The 14,176-nt window shown below is 35.1% G+C and overlaps 1 protein-coding gene across 1 annotated transcript in view; it reads right to left on the reverse strand.

Annotated features, from left to right (window-relative positions):
- Positions 1-12,819, reverse strand: part of ANXA10 (annexin A10) — a 21,742-nt gene extending 8,923 nt beyond the window's left edge. The window contains exons 1-4 of the mRNA XM_005415559.2: positions 12,802-12,819; positions 7,308-7,389; positions 5,330-5,424; positions 1,218-1,331 (exon numbers count right to left, since the gene is read on the reverse strand). Of these exons, the coding sequence (XP_005415616.1) occupies positions 1,218-1,331; positions 5,330-5,424; positions 7,308-7,389; positions 12,802-12,819 (309 nt within the window). The remainder of the gene's footprint in view (positions 1-1,217; positions 1,332-5,329; positions 5,425-7,307; positions 7,390-12,801) is intronic.
- Positions 12,820-14,176: the final 1,357 nt, after the last annotated feature.

A 14,176-nucleotide genomic window follows, 5' to 3' on the forward strand; every position in this document is an offset into this window, starting at 1 on the left:
TGGAGTCTCTGTCTTGCTTGTGACAGCAGACAGTAGCAAACATCCATGGAGATAAAAGGAAAACAGTGTTGAACTCTGATATGCCTTCCTGTCTTTTAGGAGTTGGTAATTCAGGAATTTCCTGAGAAGAATTATTATTTTCAATAGCCAGCAATCAACCTGGTTTCAAAAAATGTATTGAAGTCCTCTATGAACTAGGTTGTGCTTTTGGTTTTCACAATGCCCTGTAGGAATGAATTTCACCATTAAATGACCTGATATTTGAAAAAATGTTTTTTTCACAAACTTCAGTTATGTGAGGATTGCAGTCTCAGATCCAAGGAAGAAAAGGAAATATTTCCTTCAAAATGGGAAATCAGTTCTGTTTCAGTGGAGTTACAATTAGTTTGTTTTAGGCGCACAGTTTATGGTCATTGGGGGTGGGGCTGTGGCCGAGCCTCATCCCAATGGGCTGCAGCTGTGAGCAGCAGGTGAGCAGCATTGACAGCAATGAGCCATGGAGTGCCCAGGGGCACTGAGCAACCCCCGAAGGGAGCAGAGGGCACACAGGGGCAGTGCATCAACATGAGGGTATAAAAGGTTGGGCTAAAGAACAAGAAGGGTAGACACTTTGCAGCCTTCTGAAGTGAAGTGGTGTTACTCTGTATGGGCAGACACCAGAAGCATTCAGATGAGGTATGGTGTTACTCTGGGCAAATGCTTAAAGCCTTCTGAACTTCCATGGTGCTACTCTGTGTATCATGGCCCTCTTGACTGTGCAGTATGCTGTGACACTTTGTCACAGAGTAATTTGTGAGGGTTTCTACAGAGACGTGATCTGCTGAACAAGTATTGGTTTTTAGAGTGGTGGTGCTTGAGTGCATGGCTGTGGAAATAAATTTGGTTTGTAGCATACATAAATGCTTGCAAAACCCAGCACCTTACGGTTCCCTGTATAAGTATATTTTTATTTTCTGAGTTTACCATGGAAGTTAAATGGGCTGTATGTGTTCCATGACAAAGATATTATTTATGCTGCTTTTAGCACACTGATGGACAAACTTGAAATAGCACTGTATTTCTGATGACTAGTGGACTAAGTGTTAGTATACTACTCCAGTGTACTAACTTTCAGCAGTTTATCAACCAATGAAATGTAAAAAAAATAAATTCATATGTGTTCAGTACTCTAATTAATGACTGCTGCTCTAAGCAGTTCTGAGTATAAAGAAGATTACCTTCAAGGCATGCCAAAGCTCATGGGCATCGTAGGAGGCAGGTGGATACATCAAGCCAACCATAACTTCTTTAAAGTGATGAGAGAGATTCTCTTTTAGGTCTGTTATCAAATCCTTGAGAAGAAAAAGAAAGTAAAGTGTGACTATAGAGATAATCCTGTCTGTGCACTGACAGCTTAAAAATTATTAGTGGTTTTCCCCCTAAATGATTTAGGATGAACTGTTAAAGATTAATTTTGGCTAAGATTAAGTAAAAAAAACTAAATTGTTCAAATAGTACATGCTTTACTAGTATGAGCAAGATGAGACTAGGTGCACAAGCCAGTAGGCCACAATGGATTGCTGCTTTCAGTTCTTAGAACAGAGAAGAAAATACAGATGTTTAAGTGCAATTATTTCTTAAAACCTTGGAAAACCAAATCTCACATCACAGCATCTACAGCTTCCCTTAATCTATTCCCTGTGCACATCTGAGAAGTGTAAGCACATTTGGAAGATCAAGCTCATAGAACACAGGTGGTTTCTTTTGATTTTTTTAATGTTACCATGTGAATAATTTAAGAAAAATCATCTGTATTGCTCCTAGTACATAAAAATATCAGCTTTGGATAGCTGAAAAGTTATGTGCTTCAGTTATATTTTACATTCTAAATGAATTCACTACTTTTGATAGATGCTGGATTAATACCATGGAACCCCCCTTGTCCTCATCATATTTCTCAGCTCTTTCTTGCCAGATAGCTAAGTAATGGATTAGAGTTTCCTCCCCATTCTCCCCATTCCTAGTACCATCCTCCAAAACACTACAAATGCCAAAATCTTGTTAGCTTACAACTAGTTACTGTTTTTGATTGAGGACACTTGTGCAGTCTTTTTTTAATATTTTGTGTGCAGCACTAGACACCTGTAAGATGTTCTAGTCTGTCTGACTTGAAAGGCGTGCCAGAAACAGTTCCCATTATATAAACTAGTATGTTTCCAGAGCTGTATTTTTTTCAGGCCTGTACTTTGATTTTAATGCATTTCTGAATATAATTAATTTAATAGCTAGAGTAGCAGTGAAGGAAGACATATGCATATTAAAAATTAAATTTATGATGAAGAAACATACAGTCTTTGGTGAATGTACTTTAGATTCATTTGACAGCCCCTAATCACACATGGAGTAGAAATTAATTCATTAAGACATTTTACTTCCGACAATATGCCTGTGGGAAAATGAATTAATAATACAAATGGATGCTACTTAAAAATTACTCCTACAATCAGAACTAAGGGAAGTATTGGAAAAAAGAAAAGACAACTCCAAGTTGTCACTATTTTAATTTCCTAATCATCTTTGCTATAAGAAATACTTGGAGACTAACACTAAGAATGAATCTTAAAACTTCTCTGTATGTCTGAATCATACAGCTAGTTCAGGTCTTTTTCATTTTTTAAAATATTTCTCTCTTTCTTTTGTGTCTCAGTTTACATTTGTCTAATGAATGGACATAGTGGCTACCATATTGAGCAGACTGAAGTAAAATAAATAGGGAAAAGGATTGGACCAACAGGTTTACCGTAAATTGAACTGAGAAGGTTAAAACTGCAGCTGCCTTGCCATGTCTCTTCTCTGTCCTGTGATGTTTACCACTCATAAACTGGGCTTGCCAAATGGTGCATTTGTTCTATGCAATATAACCAGAGGGACAAATTGGAGCCAGGGAAATGCGATGTGTGCTAAATTACCTTTCGAAGCACAAACTGGAGCAATTCAATGTAAGATATGTCACATTCTTGGTAGGGTTTTTTAAGAAACTGTCAAGAGTATCATGATGAATCTTGCACTGTGAAGTGTACCCAGTGCTTAATGAATTTGTTTGAATTAAAATTGTGGGTGTTTTGGAGTATGTTCCATGATTTTTAGAGTATTTTGTAGCCCGTTACTAGAATATGAAAACTGTTTTCTTGCCTTTCCCTTCTACTATTCATAGATTTAGACACTATGGTTCTTAAAAAGGACATTTGACATCTTTGGCTTTTTTCTTTCTTCTAGGTCGATAGATCTGTGTCCACTGCTTTTATAGCACTTCAGGTTACCTCATATGGCTGAAAGAGGTATGAATTTAAAGATGATATGTTTTCATAAGGACTTATTGATTTGTTTATATTTTTGTTTTGAAAAGAAGAGCCAGTTAGACTAGTGTTGAGCAAGTCAATAATTGTTCTCTGTGAATATGAAATAACTTTGTTCCTGAAGTACGTTTCCAAGTCTTTATTGTGATACTGTATTATCTCTAGATCATCATGTATCAGAGAGCAGAAATTAAAGATAAAAACATGATACAATGCTTTTAAATATTTTCCTTTGTGAAAGTGATAGGTCCTGTTGAGACACTGTAGAGAAAAGGTTAAAAGAAACCAGCCAGCTGCTTTGGATGGAGTAGAGAAGGACTCTCCGGTGGTGGAGATAAATGAACACTTGGGAAGAATGGGCTTGGGTGCTTCATGTCATAGGCACCTTTGGGTAGCTTGACATACTTTAGTTTGCTCTAAGTAACATGAAAACTTAGGAATATTGCATGGCTAAACACTGAACTTTTATGGTTTGCATATGTGATGGTAACCTAATAAATACCTCATAATAGAGAAAACAGGTTTAATAATTTAGGTGCTGATTTCTATCATTGTCATGGTCTCTAGAAGGTGGATAGCTGTGATTGTCAGTTATTGTTCTTTTATGGTCTCTATAAAATATACTTATTCATTCAAGGTTATGTCTAAAACATCACAATTATTGTGTGTTTCATTTTTTTAACAGTCCAAATAAAGTCACTGATCTCCTGGAGATGAGTAACAATACGAAATCAACCCACTACACTAATTAAATCCAGCTCTTTTTCCTCCAGTTCTAGGACAGTAAATGGGTGTTTGAGCTTATTCAGGGGTCCGTGGTTTTGAGGTTTTTTAGTATAGAGTTGGCACAAAGGTTGTCTCTAGAAAACTTTGCCACCCAAATGTATTCTGCTGGTTAATGAACTGGAGATGTAAAAGCACCACATAATGTGGAGTTTTTGAATAAACCATTTCTAGTTAACCCTAATTAAGGGAGATGGCTCTGTGGTAGCATTTGTGCAAACTCATTGTTCTCACTCATGCTGATTGGTTCAATGGCAAGCAGACACTGGCCTGCAAGGAATTTTCCAGTGAGCCCTTGGTTTTACAGGCTTCAGGAAATGAAGAAAACTGGATTTTGTTCTAAGTGTTTGTCTGCTTTCTTTCAGGGGAAGGGCATGTCTAGTCAACTTCATCAAATAGTATCTAGTTTTACACTGTACTTTTCATGACTTTCACAGGAATTTTGTAAGGGGTGTTACTATTATTTTTGTCCTTATATAGCTGTAGCAACTAAGGAAAATACAGGCACTGCAACCTTCCCAAAGTTAGTTGGTTAGCAACAGTAGATCTGGAAATAGAATGAGAATATCTCTGTGTATGTTTAAGAACTCAGATAACAAAATTCCATTGTTATCTATGGTAGATAAAGGTAGAATACAGGTTTTTAGAAATAACTTTGTCTTAAAATTTTTTAAACACTTTTCAAAGATCATAACTTTAAGCAGGTCAGATGATTATTGTGCTTAATGTGCAGATGGGACTATATGGAATGAGGTGTGAGACTCAGTGTTTGAGATGTGAACATTAATCATTATGTGAGTAAGGTAAGAAGCCTATAACTCTTTGTATGGTGTTTTTCTTTGGTTACAATACTATTTTATTATTTATTCCAAAAACTTGATAAATGTATTTTAAAACCCCCCAAAAGCGCATAAAGGAAGAAAGAAGTCTGTTCAGATATTTTAGGTTGGTCAATAGAGAAGAATGGCCTGTAGAAGAAGGAACTTTTCCTGCCCTTTTCTAACTCTGTGTGGCAGACAAGACTTCTGCTGTAGAAATGACAAGGTGATACTATCAGAGGTTTCAATAGCCAATGAGCAAGTTGTGTGCCAACCTGTTGTGCCAGCCAGCTGTCTGACAGGCTTGTGGTTCCAGTGAGTGACCTGAGAGAAGGGCTGACAGCTGCACAGGGGAGAAAGAAGTAATAAAAGCACCAAGTGTTTCTGTCATACCCTGCCATACATGTCTCTGTATGCCTCGGCAATCATGAGCCTCTGGGAGTTGCAACGCTGAGTTAGGATTTCAATCAGCACATCCTTTTCACAACCTGAAAAGGAAATGATACAAGCTCTAAATTAACAAACTGGCGCTAATTACTTACATTTGTGATTGTTCTTTTGTTTAAGAACATTATACAAATTTTTAAAAAAACTGATTGAGAGACTAATATCCCACTAATATTTACCAACATCAGTTATATTACTGTGCTTGTATGTCTTGCACTTGCTGGTGTAATACCATGGAAAGGTGAAGCAATCTGTTATTATCAGATGCATCATCACCTCTCACCAGCTCAGTGGGTTTGAAGGCATCAATAAAACAGGGGCTTTCAAGGATTCAGAACTAGGCCCAGTAGCAGGATTTGTGGCTGAGCCCTGGAAGACATACTGGTGTGTTCTGTTGATATTGATTAAATTGTCATTTAAGAATTAGGGAGCTGTTTTATGAGGATGATAAATTTGTTAGACTATTTGTTGATAAACTCAGTTATAATTTCAGAGGAACTGTATGAAGTTTTAAAAATGATATCTTACTCCATCTAAAAAAGGGCATTTTGTTGAAGGTTACGTATGATGGTTTGCTTGATAGGTAGAACTTACTAGTAAACTTCTATAATGAATCAGTAGTATTGATTAAAAAATATTAGCACATTCAGAAAACTGTTTTTGAGTTTTAAAATTGTTTTTGCATCCTAAGGGTTGGGATACTGTACATAATGATTTCTTTCTACATTTCAGAAAATAGTTATCACTAGGGATCTTTACAGCTTACATGCTTTCTCTAGTAAAAACTGAGAAGGGTCCAGATATAGGAAATATAATAAAATATAAATATAAAGCTTGTATAGTATCAGCAGAGGGTGACTGAACATCCTCATAAGAATGAATGCCATGTGCAGGATTGAGGGTCAGTGTCTGTAAAAGATATGGTGACTTTACCTTCTCTGAAGATGAGCTATTTATTTTTTCAGTTGTCCTTTAAATTACAACTTTGTTCCATGTACTTTGATAGGAAGGTTAAAATTAAGGTTGATGTACTTGTACTTAGAGTATTAGATGAAGAATATAATCTCTATATTTTCATATATTAGCAACATTAAAATATTTCATATTTTATCAGTTTTATTATAGAAGTACTCTTTGAAGTGTAGGAAGATGTTTAAAACTTTTCATCTATAGCCAATGTGGTCATAAAGATACTTTAGATTCCCCTTGATGAATAATGCTTATTGTGGTTCACTTGACATTAAATCTGAGTCCTCACGTTTTCATTAAAGAAAATGAAAACAGCATGCAAGATTTGGTGCTGTCCAATCTTGTGAAAAACCCAAGGGGTATAAAAGCTGTGATACAGAGAACCATTTTAAAGTGAAGAAGACGTTTAAGATTAAAAAAAAATCGATATTTTGACCCTCAGCAATACCAACAAGGTTCAATAGGAAAAGAAAAAAAATCAGAACTGAGAGAAATCCTTTTGTGAACAAAAGATTTTTGGAACTAACACTGAAAGCAAAAACTGAGAAGGTAATGAATTCTTTAAACTTTCTACTCCATCTGTTTTTATTTCTTGTGACTGAATAAGAGACTTAGCGGACCTTGGTAGCACTTAGTTGTTAAAGTTACAACTAAAATCCTTTCATTTCTTAGCCCTCACTCTAGTGATGTAACACAGAATTCTGTTTTTCTTGTTTTCTCAATGAAGTGTTCATTACTGTAAGTGTGGATATGGATTTTAGATTAATCTTGATCAACTCTTAGTTCCTGTAAATGCAAACGATTTATTTGGACATCATCAGTGTGTTTTGTTGTGGTTCCTTGTAGACTCTGCAGATAGGTGGCAACGATTTTATGAATTTAGATTTTGCCTAATGCTTTATGAGAACTTTCTGAAAAAGAGTAAATTTGCATTAGAATCAGTCAAGATACTCACAAATTCCCTGTAGGGCTCCTCCTAGCAACTGGGCATCCATTATAGGGTTAAAATTTGGAGCCGGAAGAATTGTTCCTTGTGTCTACAAAAGGAAAAAGCAGACTTTTAAATTGAGGTGTTTAACGTTTTTAACATGATATACCTAATTCTGCTGCAAACCAATAATCATAACTTGAAATTTTCTTTGCTTCATGGGGAGCAGGATGTATGGTTTTTGATTTATGAAACAGAACTTAAACTTGCAGTTGACCATAGGAAGACAGACCATATTGGAGGAAGTTGCCCCTAGCATCAGTTAGGCCTTAATAGGAAAAAAATGGTGAGGATTTACCTTAAAATGTAAATCCCTTTGCCAACCCATTTAAAAAATATTATTTTATATTTCAAAGTTAATCTATAGTATCCCTGACAGTCTTCAATATTTATTCCTCATGGTATTTCTAATTTGAAAGGACTAATGAGAAAATGATGAATGAGATCCATAGGTTGCTTACAAACCTGGTGCTTTATTAAAGCAGTGACGTTACCTCACTGCCAAGTGAGATAGTTTTGAACTTGACATGTAGAAGACAATGCAATTTTTCTAGTTGCTTTATAACTGATTTGTCAGCTCATTCTCAGTGATAGTTTATTTAATGTATTTTTTCTTATTCTAAGAAATTTGTGAATGATAAAAAGAACTAATTTTAATAGAATCATTGACCAATACAAACTGAAGAAAAAGAGGTTGACAAATACTGAAAGAACCTAATGAGAGAGTACTGGACTCTGACATCAGAATGACCAGTTTTGAGTCTATGGCCATTTCTGTTGCACTTTGCAACATCTTTTGCTTCCCTAAGCTTTGGAAAGCATAGGAAAATTACCAGAATGATCTCATGATTTCTCTTCTGCATGCCTTAAGATGGCTCACTACAGGGATGAGCAGAAATTGCTCTTCATGGCAAAGTTAAATCTACAGAAGTGAAAATTCCATTTTGATTTTCTTGGTGATGTCAGAAAAAGTTTGTTCACTGAATATAATTTCTCTTAATATAATGCTCTCCAACCCATCCACACAAGTAAAAGAAATTGTGACAAAATAACAGAAATCTTGTTTTAAGTTGAGAAGACCAGGGGCATTTTTGCACTCTTTAATATTCTTATTATGAGAGCTTTATCCTAATTTCACAGATAGTATAAATGAAAATATTTTTATTGATTTCAGTGAGCTTTTGGTTCCTACCCTTAATGAGCAAAGATTGGGGTAGGTGGCCTACCAACTCTCTATTCAATCTAATAATTCTATAATTTTTTTCCTAATAAAGAAATTAACAGGAATTTCTCCAATAAAAATTTTTAAATAAGTAAACATTATCAAACACCCATTAGTCTCAATAATATAGGATTGAGTGATAAAGGAACTTGCATTATGCTCTGGATGTTTTCTTGTTCTGTGAACACTGCTGATAAAAATGACTGGGTTTTTTTTTCTGATTCTTTTGTCTCTGTTTCACTATGTACTTGCAGTTTGTTTCCTCACCTTGTTCCATCTAGGAACAAGCCATGGGGTTTTTTCTGAGACAACCACTGGCTAAATAAAATGACTCAGTCCTGTGACTGAGTCCAAAGTCTGAATGTATTATTTGGCTAATGCTAGGCCAAAGGAATAAATGACTATTGAGTTTCAACTGCTGTATTTTTTTAATTGGTAATAGAATTCAGTTCCCTCACCCCCCACTGTTCACTGTGTGAACAGTGTTTCCACAAAACTTCATAAGAGATTGCATTCTGCTACCAATATGATTCAAATTCATTATAAAGTTCAAGGTTACAGCTAGAATAGGTGGATTGATGAATATACACAAATAGAGACAAATTTTCTGAAGAAAATGGTGGAAATGTCTGTTCTGGAAATGGGGAAAATCTCTGAAAGGATGTCAAGAATTGTACAATTTAATTTTGATATCTGGACTCTAGCATCCCTCACAACATATTAATCATTTTGTTGGAGCTCTCATTGCGAGATTAGGATTCAGCATGACAGACTTTTCTGCATTACAAAGAAAATGTCTTCAAAAAGCATCAGAGGAAGGTAATTTCCAAGAGCAATTTAGCTTTTTTGTGAGTTATTTTAGACAAACTACTGTATGTGAACATGGAAAAATAGTTTTTATGCTGTCTCTCCTCTGCAGCATCCTAGTGAAGGGGATATCTATTTTTCAGGAGGAAAAAATCAAAAATATTTTAATTTTTTTCTTACAAAGTCTCAAAACACTTTATAAGGTAAGGTGATTCAGTGACTTTTTTTTTTTACATTAAGATATTTATTCTTCTCTCTGGTATCAGGATGCCCTCATGTTCAAAACTGCAGATCTGTCTCCACAGAGGTGGCCCAAGTGGGCACTCTATACATCTCTCTGGCTTTGCACATGTTCTTTTAACTCTCCTGTGAGAAACCGATTCCAAATTAAGCTGAGCAGACAGGTTTGTGTGGTGTTGGTGGAATGAATCAAAACAATAAAAAAGATTGGAAAGGGTCTGAAAAATTTATAATGGTTCTGGAAAATGATACTTGGAATTTACCTTCCTTCTGTGCAAAAGCAAGGAGGTAACAGCTTTTTCTGATCAAGGTCATAAGCAGTTCAACAAAAGTATCAGTAAAAGGTGAGGCTGCTTTTATCAAATTATGATGTGCAAACTTCAGGCAATTCAGTCTTGTGATGGAAAAGCGTTCTGAAGTATGAACAACCTTCTAATAATATTTGTTCAGTAAGTCATTCTGCCGATAACAAACAATTGAAGTCAGACTCCTTCGTCTGAATATTTCCCATAGGGAATGTCTACTAAAATAAAATGTTTTCTTTATTAGCTAACCACATGCTATGAGCTAGCTATACTTTTGCAAAGATATCATTTGAGTGCAACTTTATTAAATGAAAGTTTCATGAGTATTTTGGTTTGTTGTGAGTTTATTGTATGTGTTTCATTTAATTTCAATAATATGATACAATAGTGGAAGGGATACTTCTAAACATAGAAAATTCATTCTCCAAAACCTTCTATCTCTCTCTATGTGTATTTCAGAGAGGTCATAGATGTCATCTTGTCTAATTTCTGGTAGTTTTACCTGTGGTATTTATTATAGGGTATTTTTTGTATGTAATCTCTGATAAGGATGGTGCCTTGAATTGCTGAATCTGGCAGGGCTGGTGCTGTTAATAGTTTGTGCATCTCATTGTTGATCTTGAAGGACTCCATCCTATCTGATTGTGAACAGATAATGTATGTAATTACTGATATGGGTAGCATAAAATATAAAGAAGATCATAAAGAACAAAGCACATTTTGAAAGTACTACTTCTGATTTTTTTCTTATGCTTCTGAATTAATGGTATATTCAAAGTTCTGGAATTCCTTGAAAAATATCTCTAAATCTAAAGTGTACTTCTAGGACTTTTTTGCAATCTAGATTAGTGTTTAAGAAGAGTAGAGAAGAAATTAATGCTGCAGTCTCACCACTCAGTCCTGTATAAGCCCTGTTTTCTTGATTGAGGTTTGCTGGAGTGATTTTTCTGCTATTTTGTTGCTGAGTCTCTTCAAAGAAAATTGCCTCTGCTCCATGACCAAATTACTCTTTAAATACCAGCAGCATTGGGGGGAGAATGTTTACATGCAGCTCTGTCTTACATGTCCTCATTCTGTCTGGATGCCTCAGTAGGGAATCTGTTCCTAGGATCCAGTGATCTAGCTCATAAAAATACCAAATTTCTCTCCCTTTCCTTTCCATAACACATGGAAATTGGAATAAACAGTAAAAATTCACCTAACCTGGGAATCCATCTCAATACTTTTCAGAGAAAGCCTGGAGTCAGGTTTTTCTGAGACTGATATGCTCCCCATTGTCTACAGTTGCTTCTCTGCTCTTTTGTTTCTGTGATGATGAAAAAAACAAAGGGTTTATCACTGTGCCTTTTTATGTTTAGAAGAAGAGGGAATAAAGAGTTGATAGTAAAACCATTTATTCTGGGGTATTTTGATGTAATTCAGTGTATCAGAATTAGAAACTTGTGTCCCCTCTGCTCAAGTAGTTCATTAGACTCATATGTAGTAGTTGCATTATATTAAGCCTCATCCCATTGTAAAGATCTGCCACAGTTAAAAATTGTCTTGTCTATTAGATTTTCTTTATAATGCTATCAAAATACTGCATGGTTATTGCAAATATAATAATTGCCAATTGTAATGACTTTAAAATATTTTTTCTGCAAGTTATTTTATAAGGTACTGCCATTAGTTTTAGACAACATATTGTATGCAGATGCAGTGTCAATTATTTCAATAAAATTGGTTGCAGTAAATCAGTAGAAGAAAAGAAACTGTATTTCTTGTCTTCTCCAACAGAAGCTGATCTACTACCTTTTTAAGATGTAGCGTTCTTTCTGTCGTCCTTAAATTATCAGGAACAGATTACAAAATCACTGTAACTAAAAGAGGGAAAGAAAGAAACTAAGAAGAAAATCCCTTTTAAGTTCTTAACTGTCTTGCCTCTAGTAAAGGATGCATGATCCCAAATTGCAGAAAACTGAATGTATTGCTAAACCTGATTCAATAGCAATCACTTTAGAAAAGCAAATATATGCTTTATATATAATTTTATCAGAAGAAATAATTTACTGGAAAGGTTGGAATAATCAATTATAGTTTATATATTTTTCCCTTTCTAATTTTAATATATCCTTTAGAAAATTCCACATTGATTTGTAAGTTTGTTGGGAATGTAAAGCCTTTGAAAGGAACAAATCATTATTCATATCAGTAATAATTGAAAGAAAATCCTTAGAGAACATGATGATCAGTATGCCAGGTACAGAGAGAAATTTCATATTTTGTTGTCATGAAATAGTAACTCCAACAATTTCCAGAACGGAGATTTAAAATTTCATTATAACTTTTTTTTTCCTCAAAGAGCACTAGTGAAACTATTTAATATTTTGTACAGCTTTTTGATGGGGAATGACCACTGATAACTCTTCCTGTGTTGTGGCTCTTGTAGAGGCAGCATTTTTTTACTTTAAAATATTTTTATATGGATGGTCTTTTCAAATTATAACCCCTCAAAATAGTGCCAGAAATAGATATCTTCTGAAAAATTCCCATTTTTCTCTTTAATACAGTTGGGTGATAGTATGTAATTTAGCTTCTTGTTTAGCAGCTAAGTGCAAGCATAGAAAACCCACCTAAAGGACCTCACAAGCAGGCTTGAGTTGCTTTTTCTTGAAAGGTCTAGAATTATGAGACAGGAACTGATAATTCTTTATATTTTAGTCTTTGTTTCAGACACTTGGTATATATATATATAAGTAACACCAGTATTAGACCCAAATCACAAATAAATTATCTTCACCTAACATTAATTTCTACCAGTGAAGGGAAATGGATACCAACATGTGATGACAACTCAAGAGGAATGAAGAGTTTTGGAAGATTTCAGAGAACAAATAAATATACTCACATAATCTCCGCAATACATTTTGATACAAGTCTTCAAGTTCTGTTGAGATGAAATAGTAGCTTCCCTAGACTAAAAGCAAGAGTAAATACAATTGTTTTGGTTAAATCTTGTTCTGTTCTGGAGATTTGTGAGAAGCCATCCAATCAAACTGACACCAAGTAGATTAGGCTCCAAAGGAGCAATGAAGCAGAACCTTGGTACCTTGTGTCCTTGGGCTTTATAGATATACTGTGTGCTTAGTCATTAATCATGCATTGAATAGGTGTGATTATAATGTGAGTAAACAGAGCCATTAGCTCAACACCCTCTGTTCTGCTGTGTTGATTTTAGGAATCAGAATTTGGCTAGTCATAGGATGAAACACTCACCTACTGAAAGTGCTTGTGTTAATGATTTACTTTTCAGATTGGATCTGGTCTAGTTCCTTTTTTCATCCTGGGGCTGAAGTCACTCAGCTCAGCACTTGCTCTAGTATCTATTTGTAGCTGGCATGCACAGGAAGATGCTTTATAGCCCTTATATGTCACCCAGAGTAATCAGGTAGTGTTTGTGGAACTCTGTAAATGAGGATCTTTTCATGCAAGTTACAATTTGCAAAATCCTGCAAAGAGTTGATCAAAAATCCTGTACTATTGTTCTATCCAAGGGCTTACACAGAATCCTAACTATCCAACTGACAGTAAACTCATTTTTCATAGTTAATACCATGTTTTTATGCTTATTATCACTATTACTGCAATAAACCATTGCTAAAACATGAAGTTTTCTGTCACACATACACAAAAGGAATATAAAATAGAGAAACATAAAAATAGAGGTGCAGAATCAGTCTGTATCCTCTCCCGCAACTTGAATGGAAGGCATACGCTACTGTTATGCTGACTGAGTCCACTTTGGAGGGCTAATGTTTACCAGTGGTTGCACAGTGACAGTAGCTCAGAATTAAATCACTCCAAACTTTCTTGGTTTTCTTAATGGATCCATCGCAGACTTTGGAGCACTTGTAAGGGAAAAAACCTCCATGCACTTTAATAATTTAGGAAGACTTTGGGAAGAATTAAAAAAAACCCTTTTTTGTAGCTGTAATACCTTAGAAGCTCTTCTAATTATTTAAAGCCATCTTTGGACTTGTGTAAACACAGCAGTAGTGATTTAAGATTTTCATGTCAGCTCGTGTTGTGTAAAGGCTACTGGTGCAACCTTAGAAATAGCTGGAAGATTTTCACAAAGAAACACCTAAAACATAGGCTTCACAGTGGCATGCCTTTACTTTCTCTTTTTTACATTGGGACTGTGGTAGGTATTTAACTTTATTGTAATTGTACCAAGTACATACTTTATCTCTGTATCTCAAGTGCTCTTTGAGGGTGGCTGG

Source organism: Geospiza fortis, unplaced genomic scaffold (genome assembly GCF_000277835.1).
Source record: "Geospiza fortis unplaced genomic scaffold, GeoFor_1.0 scaffold40, whole genome shotgun sequence".
NCBI classification, from domain to species: Eukaryota; Metazoa; Chordata; class Aves; order Passeriformes; family Thraupidae; genus Geospiza; species Geospiza fortis.